At 50.1% G+C, this 18,853-nt stretch overlaps 11 protein-coding genes across 11 annotated transcripts; 7 read left to right on the forward strand and 4 right to left on the reverse strand.

Annotated features, from left to right (window-relative positions):
* Positions 1–614: 614 nt before the first annotated feature.
* Positions 615–2,013, reverse strand: M438DRAFT_314768 (SGS-domain-containing protein; the record flags this gene model as incomplete). Its single annotated transcript, XM_029902623.1, has 1 exon — positions 615–2,013. The coding sequence occupies one exon, from the start codon at positions 2,011–2,013 to the stop codon at positions 820–822; it is 1,194 nt and encodes a 397-aa protein (XP_029762528.1). The 3' UTR covers positions 615–819.
* Positions 2,014–2,244: 231 nt separating this feature from the next.
* On the forward strand, positions 2,245–2,665 carry M438DRAFT_333253 (uncharacterized protein; the record flags this gene model as incomplete). The annotated part of the gene is made up of 2 exons (XM_029903585.1): positions 2,245–2,421; positions 2,471–2,665. 2 exons carry the CDS (start codon positions 2,245–2,247, stop codon positions 2,663–2,665), a joined length of 372 nt encoding a protein of 123 aa, XP_029762529.1.
* A 424-nt stretch (positions 2,666–3,089) lies between these two features.
* On the forward strand, positions 3,090–3,841 carry M438DRAFT_269733 (putative glycolipid transfer protein HET-C2; the record flags this gene model as incomplete). Its single annotated transcript, XM_029900341.1, has 4 exons — positions 3,090–3,219; positions 3,269–3,327; positions 3,377–3,495; positions 3,547–3,841. 4 exons carry the CDS (start codon positions 3,090–3,092, stop codon positions 3,839–3,841), a joined length of 603 nt encoding a protein of 200 aa, XP_029762530.1.
* A 345-nt stretch (positions 3,842–4,186) lies between these two features.
* Positions 4,187–4,872, forward strand: M438DRAFT_363544 (uncharacterized protein; the record flags this gene model as incomplete). Its single annotated transcript, XM_029907650.1, has 1 exon — positions 4,187–4,872. One exon carries the CDS (start codon positions 4,187–4,189, stop codon positions 4,865–4,867), a length of 681 nt encoding a protein of 226 aa, XP_029762531.1. The 3' UTR covers positions 4,868–4,872.
* Positions 4,873–5,014: 142 nt separating this feature from the next.
* On the reverse strand, positions 5,015–6,339 carry M438DRAFT_343809 (uncharacterized protein). Its single transcript, XM_029905070.1, has one exon. The coding sequence runs from the start codon at positions 6,137–6,139 to the stop codon at positions 5,099–5,101; it is 1,041 nt and encodes a 346-aa protein (XP_029762532.1). The 5' UTR covers positions 6,140–6,339; the 3' UTR covers positions 5,015–5,098.
* Positions 6,340–6,976: 637 nt separating this feature from the next.
* On the forward strand, positions 6,977–7,696 carry M438DRAFT_353484 (uncharacterized protein; the record flags this gene model as incomplete). The annotated part of the gene is made up of 1 exon (XM_029906875.1): positions 6,977–7,696. The coding sequence occupies one exon, from the start codon at positions 6,977–6,979 to the stop codon at positions 7,694–7,696; it is 720 nt and encodes a 239-aa protein (XP_029762533.1).
* Positions 7,697–8,060: 364 nt separating this feature from the next.
* On the forward strand, positions 8,061–9,498 carry M438DRAFT_343811 (uncharacterized protein). The gene is made up of 2 exons (XM_029905071.1): positions 8,061–8,277; positions 8,357–9,498. Exons 1-2 carry the CDS (start codon positions 8,189–8,191, stop codon positions 9,318–9,320), a joined length of 1,053 nt encoding a protein of 350 aa, XP_029762534.1. The 5' UTR covers positions 8,061–8,188; the 3' UTR covers positions 9,321–9,498.
* A 1,012-nt stretch (positions 9,499–10,510) lies between these two features.
* Positions 10,511–11,624, forward strand: M438DRAFT_269445 (uncharacterized protein; the record flags this gene model as incomplete). The annotated part of the gene is made up of 2 exons (XM_029900327.1): positions 10,511–10,803; positions 10,862–11,624. 2 exons carry the CDS (start codon positions 10,511–10,513, stop codon positions 11,622–11,624), a joined length of 1,056 nt encoding a protein of 351 aa, XP_029762535.1.
* A 778-nt stretch (positions 11,625–12,402) lies between these two features.
* M438DRAFT_314781 (uncharacterized protein) lies at positions 12,403–14,916 on the reverse strand (the record flags this gene model as incomplete). Its single annotated transcript, XM_029902624.1, has 1 exon — positions 12,403–14,916. The coding sequence occupies exon 1, from the start codon at positions 14,899–14,901 to the stop codon at positions 12,403–12,405; it is 2,499 nt and encodes an 832-aa protein (XP_029762536.1). The 5' UTR covers positions 14,902–14,916.
* A 256-nt stretch (positions 14,917–15,172) lies between these two features.
* Positions 15,173–15,841, forward strand: M438DRAFT_333260 (uncharacterized protein; the record flags this gene model as incomplete). Its single annotated transcript, XM_029903586.1, has 1 exon — positions 15,173–15,841. The coding sequence occupies one exon, from the start codon at positions 15,173–15,175 to the stop codon at positions 15,839–15,841; it is 669 nt and encodes a 222-aa protein (XP_029762537.1).
* A 1,065-nt stretch (positions 15,842–16,906) lies between these two features.
* Positions 16,907–17,635, reverse strand: M438DRAFT_333261 (uncharacterized protein; the record flags this gene model as incomplete). Its single annotated transcript, XM_029903587.1, has 1 exon — positions 16,907–17,635. One exon carries the CDS (start codon positions 17,633–17,635, stop codon positions 16,907–16,909), a length of 729 nt encoding a protein of 242 aa, XP_029762538.1.
* Positions 17,636–18,853: the final 1,218 nt, after the last annotated feature.

Genomic DNA, 18,853 nt, shown 5'->3' on the forward strand with positions numbered 1-18,853 from the left:
CCAAGCCTCTAATATCCACGTTATTGACAACTTCGCCCATACCAATTTCCACGACCCTCGAACATCAACCCCCAACACCACCATCTTCGACATCACCAAAGACAACACGCTGCCACTCAAATCTTTCACGCATCTCCACCAAATCATCATGTCATCGCCAACCACAGAACCAACACCCACACCACAAGAACAGAAACAAGCACGACCACGCTGGCAACCACCACCAAAACCAACACAAGAAGAACGCTACCATGACGAGATACGAAACCTCATCTACGCTTTCGCTGTTCTCCTGAGATGTATAGCGTTTTATGTTGTATGTCAAGGTATCAGGGCGATCCTAGAATTGCCGAATCGTGCTGCGCTGGCGAGGATTGCTGCTAAGGGTGCTGTTGGGAGGTGAGGGTTGTATATTGTATTCTCGAGAGATGGATGTGCAAGGCAGTGAAGATGAAGATGGGATGGGTGGTTATGATCATCAGGTCGTATGTCCGGAATTTGATCATTCGGTTTGATTGTGGTCTTGAGCGAACCTTCTCAACAAGAGGCAACCTTGCGTTGTGCTGAATTGACAATTTCGAGCGTTGTCACAATGCACAGTTTATTCATGTCACGAACTCTGATGCGTGAGATCAATGTCAATATGAATTGATTTAGACTGTGCCGAAACTACCCTGGCTCCAAGTGAGCGCTGGTATTGACCAAATAAAAATAACTCCAAAGCACCCTGCTATTTTAGAAAAACCATGCTATGCCGTACGGCACCATGTAAATCAATAACCATAAACTAACCAAGAGAAGTCCATCAAGAGGTGTGGACTACCACTTCTTTGCTTCCAAGCCGTCAGGTGGGTTGGTCTCGACCTTGGCCTTCTTGACTTCCTCCCAGTTGGTGCTCAAAGCGGTACCGTTGCTTTCGCTGAAGGATTTCATCATTGCGCGACGGGTATCAGCGTCTGCACCGGCGTAGAGTTTCTTAAAAAAGCCATTGACTGCATCACCACCCTCGTCCTCCTCCTCTTCCTCGATCTTACCGTCTGACTTGGAATCGCCAGTCTTGGGCTTGGCGAGAGCTTCAGATGCCAGCTTGTCCCAATCCTTGGGGCCGCTGCGGGATGAGGTAGGGTATGAAGGTGCCTTTTGTGTGGTGGTAGGTTGGAGAACCGACGAGGGTACGGATGCGGTGGTAGTCGACTTGTTCGCGACAGGCTCGTTGCTTTCTAGAGCTGACCACTTTTGACCGGGTTGTGACTTCTTGAGGACGACTTCGACCTTGGTGGACATGATGGAAGAGGTTGATGCTGAAGGATCGATCTCGGCGAAGAGGGGCTCGAGAGAAAAGTCGAAGTCGGAAGAACTCTGTAGGGGGAAGGAGATGCTCAGAGAGCGAGTTTGAATATCGATGATGGCCTTGTCCTTGGGGACGCCCTTTGCGAGGAGGGTAAAGTAGACCTTGTCGTTGTTCTGGTACCAGTCATGACGGATCTTGTCTGCGGGTGTCTGAGTCACTGCAGGGGGTTGTGCGGGAGTAGAGGTGGTTGTGCGTGTTGTGTCAGCCTTCTTGGGAGGGCTTGCGACTGTAGTGTCCTCCTTCTCTTCAGGTGTCTCCTTGACAGTAACATCGGTCGAGCCTTCCATGGCGGAGATTTTTGTGTTGACCTTGCTTTCCCACATAGGAATAGACTTGTCTTTCGGATCCATACGCTTGACAACGTCAAGCAGGAAGCGGCAGTCGGGGTAGCGTTCCAAACCGAAGAGTGCTATGGCTCGTCGGAACTGGCCCTGGACGATGAGCTCGCGCTTGCCTCTCTTTTGTGCACTGAGCACGGCCTTGTCGGCATCAGCAAGGGCTGACTGATAGTCGGCGGGCGAGGTTCTCTGGTATGCGGTAGATCGTTTGATGAGGTAGTCGGGTGATGTGGGTGAGACTGCAAGGGCGGCTGTGTATAGCTTGATGGCTTCGGCGTAGTTGCCTGCACTGAGTGCCTCTGCGCCGAGCTTTGCTTGATCCATGATTCCGTTGCTATGTGGATGGATGTGTGGAATGTGATTGCGATAGGGAAAGAGGAAGAAAGTGTTAAAGAGTAATGCATGTGACTGTGACGGTGGAGCTTCTAGAATGCACTTTCACTTTGGCGCCCCGAAAACGTGGGAAAGTTTAACCGAGCCAGCCCATTGCATGCTTGAGTTTCACATCTGCGTTTCACGCTCTTTGACACCAATTATCAAACATCATTCTTCTTCATGTTCAATGCTCTGATCCGAACACATCATATCACTTCTCGAAAGAAGGTGACCAAATTGAAGCAGGCCGCCGATGCTACACAGGTCTTTGCTATGCTGAGGAGCGGAAGCTCGCCTGGTATCATGTATGTAGAAGGAGAAGAGAAGGGCGTTCGCCATTGGGTTGATACTGTTCATGTACGTCTTATCTACTGTTCTTCAGAAATGAGTCTGACCCACCTGGCAGAATCTCCGTTACAAGGATTATCAGCTAGTTGCTCGTCCTGCTGCCATTCAGCATGAAAATCAGCCGACGAAAGATTCAGAAGTAAGACCTGGACTCTACGAGACAGAGACGGTGAGCGATTTCGGCAAACAGCTTCAAGATCGTGGTGTATATGCTTGGTGGCGGAAAGCTATGGGCTACGCAAAGGACGAGTAGACTATGGGCTAGCTCTTCTAATGTCGATGATGTGAGGCGTTCACGATACTTCCAGGGCAATCACCGATGGTAGCGAGCCATTCTTCAAGCTTGCCTCTATCTTCTGATCTCTTCTTTTCACCGCAACAGATCCGCAGCTCGCTTCATGCAATAATGATGTCTTTTCTGCCCCTCATGTCAACAGAGAAGCTACCCCACAGTATTGATATGCCAAGGCCGCATCACACCGCCGATGGAGGGGTGACGAGGCAGGGGCGGGCTCCGCTGTTGAAACGAAACCCTCAATCTATTCAGGTCTGGCCGTAGCTTCCAATCTAGAGTAGAGAACTCCTGAGAAACACCGTCCCTTCTTCAAACTTATCTCTTTCGCTCTTCTTGACCCATATCATAACCAACTCTACCTCCCAACCCATCCACAGACACAATGGCTTACCCTCCTGGCGGTACCTTCTTCGACACTCTGAAGCGTAGCTTCACCGATGTCCCCGTCGAGTCTGGCAAGATTGCCACTTCTCAGTTCCTCGAGGCTGCTGAGAGCTTGACCACTCTCTTCGGTGTGTAACTCCTGAATCTCTACCATTGGTCATGCTCTAATAAGAACAGATGTCCTCGGTTCGACCGCCTTCAAGCCTGTCAAGTCGGACATGACTGGCAACATCAAGGTACTACACGCCGCTCTACCCATTGCAATCGTGATCTCACGCATCCCAGAAAATCCGTGACCGTCAACTCGCTGCTCCCGTCGACTCAGAGAACCTCCAAGACCTCGTTCGCAACGAGCTCGCAACCAAGAAGCACGTCGCAACTGAGGGTCTTGTCTGGCTGAACCGGTACGTCTCCACCAATATCTTTCACAACATCCGTTCTGACAATCGTGGTAGTGCTCTCGACTTCACCGCCCAAGCCCTCCGCCAGAATCTCAGCAACAGTGGTGAGGAAGTCAGCGTCTCATTCCGTGCCGCATACGGCAACACCCTCAGCAAGCACCACAGCTTCCTCATCAAGCCTGTCTTCAGCGCTGCCATGAGCGCCACCCCTTACCGAAAGGACTTCTACGCCAAGCTCGGTGACGACCAGGCTCGCGTCGAGAAGGAGCTCGGTGCTTGGTTGACCAGCCTCGAGAACATTGTCAAGACATTGAACGACTTTTTGGCCACAAAGGAGGCCAAGTGGTAATTTACGAATGAGCCCTGGCGGCCTGCAGAAAAAGCTACACGATATGATAAACAACAGATCTGTTTTTGCTTCCACAATTCGAATCTCGACCAATCGCCTGCTATGTGATTCTCTATCTTGTGTCCAGCAAGTAAACACACACCACAGAGTGAGCTGAGATCTTAATCAAGATCTTTTGTCCGAAAACTGTTCGCCTTCGCGTTTCATTGAGCACAATACTCCGTGAAGACTCCGGGTCCGTCGCGTGGCATGCAAGAGTCATTTCGACGAGCTCTCCATCCCTTGATATCAAATTTTCCTACTGCAATTTACTAAATTCCTCCTAGATATATCGACTGTCAAATCATGGCTACGACCATCAAGACCAGCTCCTTTCTGATCGAGCTTCCGCAAGAACTCAAAGACATGATCTACGACTACGTCTTCTCAGTCGACTACGCCAAACTGCTCGGGGACAGTGCAACATCGCACCCTCTCATGCGGACTTCCAAGCAACTCAGAGCTGAAGCAAGAGTTCCTTTCATCAGAGCACTAGCTCGCTCATCCATTCTCTACATCGGCTGCGACCTTAAGAAACCCACAAACATCGGATGCTACTTCACCTGGAAAGCTCCAAGCGCAGACAGTATCAACAGGCGACCTCGAGAGGCGCATTTGTGCTCTAGGTGGTCTGTATTTCGCCGAAGCAACTTCGCACATGAATTCGTCCCACGTCTGCAGCAAATCTTCCTGGCCCTAAAACCTGTGGGTAGTCTTTTGTTGAGCATCGACTTCGAGTGCGATCCGCCGCTTCATATCGCTGCCGACTGGTTATGCTGCCGTGACCGTCAGTTCGAGGGCAGAGCCGACAGAATATTCCGTGCTGGAATCATAACATGGGAAGACCAGTTTACAGCCTGCTCAATTGCCTGGATCGAAGAGCTCTTGCTGGCTATACGGGATGCGTGGATAGAGGCGCGCAGCAAATCCTACGTGGATCCTAGGAGGCATGATCTAACAATGCAGGGCCATCACTACTTCCCTTAGCAGCCTCTGACAATATTGTCTGGTTTCATCTGTAAAGACACATTACACTTTTCACAGCTATACGTGTCATCTCTAGCAAGCAACTTTTCGAAAGACATGAACGAGAGATGAGTCGGGGTTTCTTTGATTGTATGATCATGTATATGTCTATCGTACTCTATAGACGAGAAACACTTGTCGTAGGTCAGCTACATGGAGTCTGGAAAACTATATTTCAGCATCCCGGTGGATCTACACAATACTGAATAGGCGAATTCTTTTCGCTCTCCTACTAACCCTTTCCCCATCTTCATTTGCAAGTCGCCTGCTCCGCTCTGTGATTCCCCCTCTCTGTTTCCACCGCTCTTCATCCTCTGATCGTTTGAGCTCAATCTCTCTTTCTCTCTGCAATCTATCCAACTTTTTCATGGTGATTCGTTTGGGTGGATACGATGTTCCATCACCGAGGGGTCTGAGCTTAAGTCCAAGACCAAGTCCTGCGTCTATGGATCTTTGGGGTTTGAGCTGAAGTCCAAGTCCAAGTCCACGTGTGTCTATGCATCTTTGATGCGGTCTTCGCGTGTGCATTTCAGTCAGGACTTCGTGCAACGGATAGTAGTTTGTCTCTGCAAATATCTGGTCACATTGCATTCGTATGCTGGTGATCAAGGTTTCGATCCAAGCTACTGAGCAGGTTGCTGGAGCCTCATGTGTGCTCTTGATGATGGGATCAAGGTAGAATCGGGTATGGTCGCCCTCGAGAGGCATCGGCAACGAGTAGAGGGCCCTATGCACACGAATCGTGGTCGGTGCATCCTTGCTGAAATGGATACTCAACGCCAGATTGCGATAGCATACCATTCTGATGTAGACACATCCTATGTTCGCAAGAAGGTTGTTTTCTCGTTCGGCCAAGGTGCGGAAGTTACTCCATCTCGAGTAGTATGGTGACAGCGTAGGGGATCCAGGCAGTTTCAGATAATCTCCTCTTGCTGCAGATGTATAGAAGCTGGTGTTCCAACTTGTGGGCATCGAAGCATGTCTGCATTCAATTTGGAGAGTCGTTCGAGGGGAGAAGTAGCGTCGCAAGCGAAGTGTGGACTCGCGGGCGACGCTTTGACATGTCTGCGTCAACGGATGAGGGATCTTTTGCTCCGAATTTGCGGCGAAAACTTCGTCGTAGATGAGATCGCGGAGCTCCTGTGGGAGTCTTGTTAGGAAGGCAACGGTCTGATCCCTGGACTTCGTGCAGTTCTCTGGAGCTTGTGACTCGATCATCTTGGACGCCGCCATATCGTTCGACGGTTGAAGGATGGACTGCAGCTGAGATTATGTTGAATGTACAGAAGAGAGCGAGAAGGAGGAGAGGAGTGAGGTTAAGAATGTCAAGGCCTTCCGTTCATCAGTCATCGAATGACTCACAAAGATCTTGACAATCGACTCGAGTAGACGCAAGAAAGGGCGATGGCAGGAACGAGAAGTACACTCTCGCCCCTACCTAAAAATTACCACCTGATGTTGGTGAGAACATCTCGAGAGATCGTTGTTGGAAGATTCGGAATGGGATTTGATCGGTCGTTGTAATGATGCCCGATTGTTACAACTTTGTTTCGTTGAAGTCCTGCTGATCAACAACGCTGATACAGGCATCAGTACGTTTCCGCGTTGACTGTACAGGCTTGATTATCGAGTGAATCCTAAGTTGGCTCATGTTACAATGGCTGATGTGACACGGGGTGGTAGAGTTGCAAAGACGCCGAGATAGCCCATTCGTCTAACAAAAACCAGGCGAGAGCGAAGGGCTGCTTATCCACTCCAAGCCACGTGCTGGTCCGAAAAAATTATCGCAATCCTTTAGCGACTTGATTCGTGCTTTCCTTTCTTGTGGAGAGAATGGCGAGACTGCAGAGAAGGACAGGCACTCACACTAGAGTTAATTTGCTCGGCTTATCCACGTGGTGACCTGTCAGAAACTTCAAAGCAAATTCGACTTACTTCCACTCCGATAGCACTCTTCATACCTACATTGTTCTCTCTCTAGCCTCCGTACGAAGAGAATCGACCCAGAACTGCGCTTCTAATCGTAGCGTTCGATCAACTCTACTTTGACCACATCGCTGTCTTATCATCATGAAGACCATCAAGACCAGATCGCAAACCAAGAAGTTGGCTCAAGAGCTGGCTACGGCGCTGGCCAGGCCTGTCCAGACTTGCACACTGTTGACAGTTCTTCCGCTAGAAATGCGATACATGATATTCGAACACATCTTTGCAGAAGAAGCAAAACCGAAGCTCCCGCATCCTCTCATGCAAACCTGCAAGCAACTGGAAGAAGAAGCAACGGATGCTGCAGCACGAATACTTGGGACCAAGGTTCACTTTACCCTGAAGCTCAACAACACTCGTCGCACCAGTTGGAGCATCAGGCACACTTTCCGCTTCCGTCAGCCTGAGAAAAAAGAAGCACGAGCTTCCCCATTGTTCACTCTTGGACGCGGTCGGACGCAATGGCGTGTCTTCCGCCAAAGCAGCATTGGCAAGCAGATGATGGCACGGACTAAACAAATCAGCATCCATTGGTTAACCCCTTCCGCGGGCTTCATCATTGATTTCCGAGTCGACTCTCCACCCGAAATTGCAGTTTATAAACATTGGAAGAAACCAGACCTCAGGTCTCACGTATCCGTTGATGAAGCATACCGAATGATGGATGCAACGGCGATCAGGTGGAGCACTCGAAAAGCCGACTGTTCTGTAAAATGGGTTGACGAATTTGTCAATGATCTGAGAGCCAGCTGGATCAAGTTGCGTACTGAGGCCAAGGGGAAAGATTCGCGCGTGAGAGATTAGGATCTCTCGCCGGGAGCATATTAGGTATGTTGCTGTCAGGCTTTGCAAGCTTGCAGTGAACGTCCGAACCAGGGAAAAGCAGAAGACTTGTAACGTCTACTATGTGTAATGCATGTGGTTTCCTGGATCGAATCTGGACGCAAATTGCAGGTTGATGTCGAGCCTCGATACTCTGGTGCGTCCTCGGTAGAAGATCGTTGTGACAGACCCTATCTTACTGGCATCGGAATACGTACAATCGTCGGATTAAGAAAAAATTTCGTAAGAAGCTGTTTTCATTCGCATGTGAAATGATCCTCATGCCGTTACCAAGATTTTCGGTTGATAATCGTGATGGATGAAAGAAATAAGCATCCTGATGGCTAATGATCTAGTACTGATCTGCAGTATCGAAAATTGTCGGCACAGAGGGCCAATAGCAAGCCACAGCATAGCTTAGCGATAATTGTAACTCAGGCATGTGTGAAGGTGGCCCGGGGTCCTTTGTTGAGCATGCATGTTGATCACCACGCCGATGAACAAAGTACAGCGCCGAGTACAACATCGGGGAGACGGAAGACCCGTAGACAATACTGGTTATACTGTCCGGTAGTTAGCAAAGTACACTCATCAGGTGGACGTGATCTCCAGACGCGAGACTTCCAACATGGTTCAACCAACCTCCATCAGTCCGGCCTTCAATCAGACAAAGGCCATGGCAGCCACTCGCCGCGGTCTTACGTTGCTGCCTCTTGAGAACAAGCTCGAGATCCTCGCGTACATCCTTGACGCCCAAGCTCACCAGATCATTCCCAGCCCCCTGCTGCAGATGTCCAGATACACTCGCCGTACTGCTTTACGCCAGCTGACCCACGATATCACTCTGCAACTCGACATCCATCATGCCTCCTACAATCGCTTCTGGGAAGTCAGCTTCACGAGTGCTACCGCCCCTGTTCTTCGCAGCCCTTCGCAGCCCCACCTCGTTGGCAAGAACGCTCTCTGGCCTCATTTTCGCGAGATACTCAACATCGAGGAGGTGCTTGGTCGTGTGCACAAGCTATACATCAAATTCTCCTGCTTCCGCGAGTTGGCATTCAGCATCGAGTTTGCCGCAGGCGCAGCTCCTCGCATCACAGTCCATGCCACGACTCCTGTCAATCCTGCTCACCCAATGAGCCCTGGAACTTTCGTCTTCAACCCTAGTGTACAGGCTTGGACCACTGGACCACCTCCTGGACCCCCTTCACCAGGTAGCTGCGACATCTCCTGGATTAAAGCTTTCCTTACAGACATGCGCAACGCCTGTGAGCAGCAAATGACCCAGCAGGGTGCCAGCTACAAGACGCTCTTCAATCGCGTGTTGGTAGAGTTGCGCATGCGCCAGCCTTACCCCGGAGTTCGTGTACAGCTGAGGAAGGTTCCAGACATGAGGGTGCTGGACAATGGAAGCCCAGACTACAACAAGATCCGCGTCATGCAGCCTTTCCGTGGTCCTCATCCGGCGAAGAGGCTCAGAGGCGAGGAGATGAATGCGATGATGCACAAGAAGATGCACGAGCTAAAAGAGGAACGCGAGAAAAAGAGAGCTGCTGCTCTAGCTGGCAGGATGGAGAGAGCTTCTCTTGTCGTTCGCTTCCGCTGATACATTGGCGCCCTGATTCTTGCCGCTGTGCAGAGATTGGTGGAGTTACACATCAATTCGTGCTCTTGTCGTATCCGGAGGATCTCTTGGGCAAACATGATTGCGAGTGTGGTGTTGATCTGACTCTACAGGCTTATTTGCCATTATTGTCTGGCATGCTGAAAAGAACCAGGAAGGGCGCAACGAGAATTTTTTGGTATGCAATAATGGCGAGGAGCGAAGTGTGCTTGAATGGAGAGTGGAGTGGAGGAAGCGGCAGAACGGCCACCGCCTTTGAGGGCTTGGCGTTTGCTAGCTAATACGAACAAGCAAGCTACTCATACGCTCCTGTTTAGTACCAGTTTTGAGCACGCAGCAAGGCACAAATAACTCCATAGAGCCCGATAACCAAAACTTGATGATACCACCTCATACTGTGTATCGATATTGACAGCGAATGTGTCTTGATTTGACCGTAAAGAATATCTGGCAGTCGCGAGAAGCTCTTTCCTCATGCTGATTTTATTTCGGCTACTTGCACGAAAGCTATTTAATAAAGCTTCGGCTCAAGATGGGAAGTTGCTAATGTGATATGTAGGCTCTATATGTCAAAGATTATGGTTCTTATATTCGGCCGTTGCTGATTACCCGATTCGGCCAGGGGTCTGTATAGGCATTCTCTGGCACTCTTTGCTGCAAACCACTCAGCATTGTGTCGCATGATACAGATTCTGAACCACTGGCTTCTCATTCTCGAACATACGCCAAGGTTCTCTCTACGTCTGATCAGTGTACGGCCACTAAGATCCTATTTCACATGGCAAAACTAGCCGAGGTTTTCTAAAATCACATCCAACGGCCAAACATCCGGAGCTTTCGAACGGTTGTATGGATCACAAACAAAACGGCCACGCTCGAGAACAGTCGAAACATCATGGTGGTCAGATACTTATTGCAAGGCTCGACCCGAGCTCTCCGAGCGTTCTTTTTTTCCCTGGAATCTACACATACACAACATGAGTGATTCACGATATAGTCAACTGGATGCCGAGGAATCGAAGCGGTCGTTTGAGACGACGAGATCTGAGATGTTCATGCATTCGCCGCGGAAGCCGCTGTTGACGATGGGAGTGCGTATACCTCTCAAGTCAGGATAATTGCGGAGAAAACTGACTAGAGCACAGTGGTTCAACAACCGACTCATCAGTTTGATGTCCTGCGGTCTCATCGTACTTACTTTTCTCGGAACACTATGGCACCGGCCATCCTTCATATACGGTGACAGACCCTACAAGATTGCTAGAGTGTCTATGCTATACGGCAACAATTCGTTATACGAACGAGCTCTGGAATCACACACCCGCCATGGAGAAAGATGGGGATATCCCACCTATATCAAGCGACAAAACGAGTACTGCGGATACTGGAACAAGCCGACCTTCATGATACAACAAGTGGCCCAGGAACTCGCAAAGCCAGAGCATGAGCGAGCAGAATGGTTGATGTGAGTGCTTTTACTTCCTGCTTTCCCACCCGTACACGAAGCTAACATACATCAATAGGTGGGTCGATGCCGACTCCATCATCCTCAACCCAAACATCCCAGCCCACATCTTCCTCCCACCTAGAGAATTCACCCATATCAATATCGTCGCAGCAAGAGACATTCAAGGCCTGAACACTGGTGTCTTCTTCGTCCGCGTACACCCCTGGACAATTTCCATGTTTGTAGATGGCATGGCCTTCCCTCTCTGCAACCCCAAAGTCGAATTGGGCAACGACGCCGATCAAGCCGCCATGGCACGCACAGTGCTCAAATCTTCCGGTGGTCCAGATGGTTATGGCTTCAAGCGCGGAATTGTCTATCTGCCTAGAAACCTCTTCAATGCTTACGAGCTTCCTGGATACATGAGAGACGGACGAACTGATGTACTGAGAAACTTTACTGGATTCGAGGAACCTCATGCGTTCGAGGGTAAAAAGGGAGATTTCATCGTCCATCTTCCCGGTCTCTTCGGCGATCGTGAGCCTCTAATGACAGATTGGCTCGACATGATTGAGAATCGCCAGGAAGACTGGGCTCTGCCTCTGGAAGAAACAACTTACGTCAAAGAAACCGCACAATTTTGGAAAATGTATGGAGAAGCTGTTGCTACCCTCAGAGAAGCCTTTAAACGAGAGGATACTGGCAAAGAGGTCGTCGACGCGATCAGGCAGCTCAGAATCGCTTTGAGCGAGGAAGCCGACGATGCAAACAGGATTGCGGAATACACGAATGAGCTGAAAGAATTGCTTCATCCGACAGCACTATTTGATGATGAATGAAGCGATATACCAGCACAATCGCACCATAGATCAACCATTTTGACTGAAGCATCACAACGACCCGCCGGCTGCGTCAATTTCCAGTCATAAACCTATCCAAATGCAAGATGCTTTTCTGGAAAGAAACACTCCGTTCACAGAGAGCGATTACCCAAGAGAACGCTGGTTTAACAGATCCTCGTCAAAAGCAACCATCACGAGCAGGATATCCTCAGATTCACAACCTTCCAACGCCCTCGCCGCTCATCATCAGGCATCCGTAAAAGCTCTTCTGTCTGATCAAGCATCTTAGACAGTATTGGTATGGCCGTTCTCGAATCTCTCGGCGAAATTCGTCGTTTGACTCGACAGCACCTCTTTTCGCAAGCACCGGTACACCATGATCGACAATCGGGTCGATAAAATACTGCTGGAATGTCCTCGCTTCGTCGCCGGCATGATGGAGAAGTCGTCATCGCTGCAGTGAGTCACGAGTTCATAGAGAGGTCGGAGACGGCGGAAGACTTATGAACCTGGTCGTCTTTTCGAACGGATCGGAGAACATCGGGTCTCGTGCAGGAAGCTTGCAGTGATGTGTATGGATGCGTAGATGCAGAGATGTCTACCGGACAAGGAGGAAACGGAGTAGCGTGCAGACGTCTATGTCAAATCACATATACGCAACAGGAAAGAATGATTATACCACCACTCGTCTCGACGGAAGGGATCTGAGAATACACAGTGGCTTTTGGAACTTGTCGTTGAACGTTTGCGATGCAATAGGTGCACCCGTGTATGACTACTCATCACCAAGTCTGAAGCCTAAGACCTCAGCTGCAAATACATCATCTCTATCCTGTGACGCCAGATCCTTCTTCTTGCCAACCTTTCTTGTGAGCTCATGCAATATATCCCTCAATCCCGCGATCTTCTCCCTGAGCGTGTTTTTCTGTTGCCAGAGCAAGCTTTCGTCGGTCGCGAGATCGTTGTGTTGGACTCCAAGGATGAAGCCAAAGATGTCCTCGACAGCGCTGCGCAGCTTATTATGCCGTGACCGCAAGAACAGACGTGAGCGAATCGTGTCCAACATGTCGTTGTGCTTGTCCCTCAGGCCAGAAACACTAATGCGAACTCTTTCGCCATAGCACCCTTCCTGATCTTCGGTCAGGAGATCTGCTTCGATGCCGTCCAGAGTCCTCTGAAACTCTTTCCAAGGACCAGTGATCCCGATGTCGAAAAAGTAAGACGCAAGACTTGACACACAGCTCCAGGCTTCATGTGCAAACGCCTGCACCGCTGCGGGACTGTCCTTTTGCTGTGCTGTAGTACGAAGTAGAGTGACAAAATGCAGCATCCTAAGCACACCTAGCAGAACGCGAAAACAGTCGTCATATTTCGACATAGCAGCGTCGTCGAGTATCACATCTAAGGGCGCAGGAGCCTCATATCTCAGCCTCAAGAAGTCCAAAGCGTGAATACTATCGGCGTCCAAGCATTTCTCTATCTCTTCATCGCCAAGCTCTCGGATGGCGAAAGAGAGATTGCCGGGTATGTCGTTCGAACCGTAGGCTTCAGACAAGACACCCATCAATCCTAACCTGAGTTCCGAAGATGCAGGTGGCCATTGTTTGGAGCGATTGTCTAGGCGCAAGCCATGTGTGTTTGCTTCGGATGTGAATAGTGCGGTCGTGAGGTGTTGGACGAACAAGCCATTGCCTAGAAGGTGAAACGAACGGTTCAAGGTCAAATGATCGCGAAGGGAGAATTGTCGGAAGAGAAGGCGAAGAAGAGTACCATTTAGAAGCCGAGCTTGGACATTAAGATATGGTTGAAGACGCCGCAGTGTTGTCGTTGTGGGGATGTGGAGATCAAGCCGCGAGACATCTTGATTGCCGTCTACGTCTTTGAGGACGTTCGCAACCAGAAGCTGGATTTCAGAGGCGTCGGCTTGATTCAGAGGATACTGGGTGAATTGGGTCCCCACGCCCTCGAAGTAGGTCTGCTGAGCCTGATCAAGGCTCCATGGTAGCTGCTCTGATGTCAAGTCATCAAAGTCTTCCTTAGTCTCTGCACCATGCGGCTTAGAATCTCCGCTTTCGTATCTAGAGATGGCAGCAAGCAAGTCCTGCTGATACTTGTCTGCTTTCTTGGTGATACGATCAATGTCCGTGTTCATCATTGACGTCTCGAGATCAGGTTGCTCAATCCCCCAGGAAGCGGTATGCAACAGAGGATGACTAGGCGCCGAGACGGCCAAGATTGCTGTACCAGTCATGACTTCATGTATCTGCGCACTGTCATGAGGCGAGATATGAGCGCTGCTTTCCAGGATATCGTCTTGATCGGGTAAATCCAGTCGCTCGCGGGTGAGGCCAGTTTTCTGGCAGATTGCCTGATACCAAGGACGAGAAACTTGATTCAGTATCTCTGTGTGGAGAGAATGGAAGGAAGAACATGCGTTTGTGAATTTGTCAATCACTTCGTGACACACAGACAGAAAGATTGTGTCAGTCTTTGCATGGAAAGTAGCATCGACGAGGTTCCTCATCTCAGCCAACAGCACGGCTGGACCATCGAAGTAAGCCAGTAGCTGCAAGGTTGAAGGAGCTTGCAGAACACACTCAGACAAGTTCTGGTCGAGAGCTTCTACTACAGCCTGGACGCTTGTCGCAAGAGCAACACGAGCGGCTAGAGGATGCTTGTTGGCATATGAAGAGTGCACAAATTGTCTGAGCTCGGCAAAATCAGAGCCGGTGGTGGAAAGCCGATCAATAATACTGTCAAAAGCAGTCCTGCTTAGACCAGACAGGCGTACGTTAGCGAGTGTGGGGACGAATGTCTTCTCTTCCTTCTTCCACTGGAACAAAGCTGAAGACCTTCCGAGACCTAGGAGGGCCAGGCACTTCAGGGTGAAGGCGGACTGGAGGACGTCGGTGTCGTGGGACTGTAGAGCATCGAATGCGCGTGGACCAGCTTCGGAGATGCAAGAGACGCGCGATTCGACGTGATGCTCATTGGCAAAAGCTTCCCACGTACGTAGAGAGACATTATCTGGTGTGTTGAGATCGAGTTTCCAAAGAGCTTCAATATCGCCCGAGAGGCTTGGTTCCGACGGCTTGTGATGGCTGATGCTAGCCTCTTGCTCAGGCTCTTCGGGGAGGCTGAGGTCGTCGAGCTTGCCAAATTGGAACGTGTCGATGTCTGGGAGTCGCAACTCTGCGTCGAAGTGGCTATCGATCAAGGGCAGTTCTGTGGTCGTCTTAGTAGGTCGCTTCTGGTGGTGGAGCGTGTCAAGCATACCAAAGTGCGTGTCGCTGAAGAGAGTCTGACCAGGCGCATCCGGCAGACTGTAAGCCGACTTGCACCAAAAGTCAGGCACATGGAACGGGCCATAGTCGCCGTCCATGCCATTGATGACTGCCTTTGGTCTTTGTGTTGATGTTGTCATGAATTTGTTGCTTCCCCGGACCCAGACATGGAACGAGTTGACGCCATGACCCGACGCGCGCGCGAAACACCCGACAGACTCCTTCTTGCTAGACTTCCCTTGATAAACATCACCCATCGCAATGTTTTCAACCCTCTCCAACATATCGCTGTCTGTCCGGCGTCAGACTTGGATAACAAATGTCTCTCCACTTTTCTTGCTGCTCAGAACGACGTATTCCTCAAGTCAAGTATCGTCCCAGGACCCCATCAAGGCTGCTCGCAATGCTGTTCGGAGAGCTCGTCGGCGCCATCGCATTGCCACTGATCCTGACTTTCGTGAGAGAGCAGCCTTGGCCAACCAGAAATCATGGCAAAAACGTCGCGACATCCATACATCAGAACTCAAGGCTCAATATCGCGCTGATACAGCGACATCTCGATCGCGCAAGTTGCACAGCTTCATTTATTGGTGGCACAAATCTGGACGCCTCAACGAGTGGTCATGGAGAACCCATCAGCTCGTCATATTACCTGACCGGGCTGCCCATGAATGCACAGCCTGCAAAAGGGATCGTTCATTAACTCATTGGTGGTTAGAGAAGCCTGACGACTCGACCAAGGACTTCGAGAAGTCTGATCACACTGTTGAGAACCCTGACGCTGTAGGTCGGTACATGTGCAGCAATTGTTTTATTATGGATACGGAGCTTTACATGCCCGAGAAATACCCTAAAGAGCCGCCTGCTTTCTTCACAGAGTCCATCTCTACGCCGGCTGAGCCAGACGTTACTGAGGATGAACAAAATTGATGGATTCATGAGACCCCGAAACCACGATAACAACCCAACGTCGCACCTTAGCAAAGCATCAAGTCATTGGCCACGATTGGTCCATACCCAGAGCGACAGTGGACCTTCAAGCATGGCGAAGGCGACGACCGAGGTGTTGGGCGTGATTCACCCCGTGGTGCCTTAACGTTTTCTTCTGGCTGGGAGAGCTAGCTTGACTTTGTCGAGGTTTGGTGGAAGAGGTTATGCATGAATATACGAACACGTTAGACTTAAACTCAAGGCTTGGAACTCGCGTGCTCATTTCAAGCATTTAACCCTCATATCTTGATTTATCACGCAAGCCGGCAACCATCCACGCCTCGACACGGTTTGGGCCTTTCTCGTCTATGCTCTCCATCTTGAGATACTGGCACCAATCTTTCCGACTTGATATATTGGAGCTTCTTTTTCCCCCTTCGCGAAGAGATGATCTTCTCGGCGCTATTTCATCTTGCTGTTCTTGTCAGGCGACGTGCCGCACATCACGATCGGACGGCCGATGTGAATATGACAAAGCGACGGCATCAAGCGTCTGATTGCGAACTCCAATCGACTAGAACCATCGATTGATACGACTCGCACCAACAATGAGTTAGGCTACCAGCAATTGGATCGAGGAAGTCACTCATAGAACCCTGCAAGTCCGGTGTTCTGTCAAAACACAAGATGATTTGGATCTCGATGCTATCGACTAGGGAGAGCACCAACGAGAAATCGTTCTCAACGAACTTGAACTCATACCAAATGGACACCTTACAATTTTGCACGTAGTTGTGTCGCCTGTCTGCGTCTGATGGATGCTTGGGGTAATCTCTAATTCTGACGTCGATTCTTCTTGCTTTGGTTTGACATTGCTACACGCCCCAAGGAGGGCGCCAATCAGTACTGCCCGATCCACCAACAGACGATCCTCCACCGGTCAAAATCAGAATAGACTCGTGATCGGAGCGCTCCCACACCAAGCAACCAAGCTGGCGCCACGGCATCAAGAAACACCGTCGCTTCCTGCTGTCTCGTCTATCAGTCATGCGATGCCAGTCGTCTTCACCCTTTCCTTCGTCGCTTTATTTCTTCAAGATCCTTGTCACGCAAGGGGCAATGCTCGAGCCCAGGAGGCATAGGCTCGTCATTGATCATGACGTTGACCACGATAGTCCTCACTTTGGAACGCAGCTGTTCGCCACCACGATCTCTAAGCTTTCGATCTCCTGCATCATCTATGCTCTTGATCTTGGAGTAATGCAAGTCGTATTGCTTGACATAGGACAGTAAAGCCTGTACCTCTGTCTCTGTCCACTTTAAGCGCTTTGTTGGGACCTTATGGACTCTGTTCTGCGGAGTAGTCATATTCTGACTTGCAAGTTGTAGATTCCGAGAATTTGCGCTCCTTCGTTCGAGTGCTCGGCCGGGCTTGTGAGAGGGTTCGACGTCGCTGCCGCTGTCGATAGTGCAGTCGGTGGGTTCGGTGTCGTTGTCGCTGTCGAGAGTGCAGTCGGTGGGTTCATCGATCGAGCCGGACGCTCGTTCGGCCGAGGTGAGTCGTTGTCGACGGTAAGCGGCGGCAGGAGTCACATTCGATGGCTGCTCTGCACGTTTGAGCGTCTGCCTGAGTGACTGGATGACTTTGTTCGATTCGCACATCATCATGGAGTGTTCTGAATTGCGTGTTTTCAAGGCGTCCATTTCCTGGCCCATACGATTCAGCTGTGTACGTTCATCGCTGGCCGAGACTGAAAACGAAGGAGACGGAGTTGATGGCCAAGGCATCGCCATTTCTATTGATGTTGGAGTAAAAAACCCTAAGCATGAACCATTCTGCAGCTTATATAGGTCACCGAAGTTTCGATGACGTTCGAAAGAGATGGATCATTCTATCCAACAACATCAGGATAGTTTCTCGGTCCCGAATGCGCTAATCATCTCGTTTGCAGATTTGCACTCGAACGAACTCATGAAAGCTCTCACCTGATTCGAGAATCCATTGGAATTACGCTGCTTCGGAGGCAGCAGGCAACGATCACGTAGCCACGTGGGAGACGCGGTGGACAACAACGCGTTCAAGGTTGTGTTCAACTCGCCATCACAGCCGACGATGACGTTACTACGTACGACAATAATATATCTCGTCTGCATGCAAAACTACATATCAGTTGTTTAGCAACTGTGACTGAGCATCAAGTACTCCTAACACTCGAGAATGCGACCTTCTGAACCATCCGAGATGAGGCCCATCGCCATACACAAGGAGCTTCTGAATCGCGCGATTCACTTTGAGCAACGATGTACGCGAGTCAGGATTACCATCAGACATCTTGTAAATGTTACAATGTTTGCCGCTCACGTGGATCGCTATTGCGAAGTACTACTTTGCGCCTTCTGCCAGCAGGAATATCGTTGGCATCAGAACATCATCCTTGTAGTCATCGTCTGCGGTCGTTTTCAGCCATTACGAAGTCTGGCAGCCCGCTTTTGCCAGATCAGGGATCAACTTTCTGCCCCAGCCAGCCTTGGTTGCTACCAGACAGAGAAGGAACCCATGATAGTCAGGCATAGAGGAACGCATTCATTGCAGCGGGTTCAAAGCAGGCAACCTCTTGACTCTTCTCGCTGTCATGTCTGCTTCTGTGACTTTTGAGAGCAACATAAAGTCAAGCGTGTGCTCCTCTGCAACCTCAGGATCCTGTGCGATCGCACTGGTGACGCCTGAATAATTGGTCTTGCCCCTTAAATCAGCATGATTGATTGCAAGACTAGGATCTGACCTTGCAAACCACACCTCCAGCTTTTGTCTCCCTAGTTTTCTGTTGAATAATGGATGTTTGATTGTTTGGCTAGCTCGTCCAAAGCGGAAAAGGGGACTGTGGAAAGAAGCTCGGCTCTCCTCAATGACCCAGGAAACGCGTCGAGATTCAGTCCAACCGCTTGTCGCAGGTGCTCCGGTATTATGTCGGCACCAAACGTGTTGATCATGTCTAGAGTGGCAATCAGATA

Source organism: Aureobasidium pullulans, assembly GCF_000721785.1.
Source record: "Aureobasidium pullulans EXF-150 unplaced genomic scaffold scaffold_5, whole genome shotgun sequence".
In the NCBI taxonomy this organism is placed as follows: Eukaryota; Fungi; Ascomycota; class Dothideomycetes; order Dothideales; family Saccotheciaceae; genus Aureobasidium; species Aureobasidium pullulans.

Bases quoted from the DNA above. Each gene is read 5' to 3' on its own strand.
- M438DRAFT_343811 (XM_029905071.1), top strand. From the start codon at position 8,189: ATGCATGTTGATCACCACGCCGATGAACAAAGTACAGCGCCGAGTACA. The intron at 8,278-8,356 runs CTGTCCGGTAGT...GGTTCAACCAAC, and splicing joins CGTAGACAATACTGGTTATA to CTCCATCAGTCCGGCCTTCA.
- M438DRAFT_343809 (XM_029905070.1), bottom strand. From the start codon at position 6,139: ATGGCGGCGTCCAAGATGATCGAGTCACAAGCTCCAGAGAACTGCACG.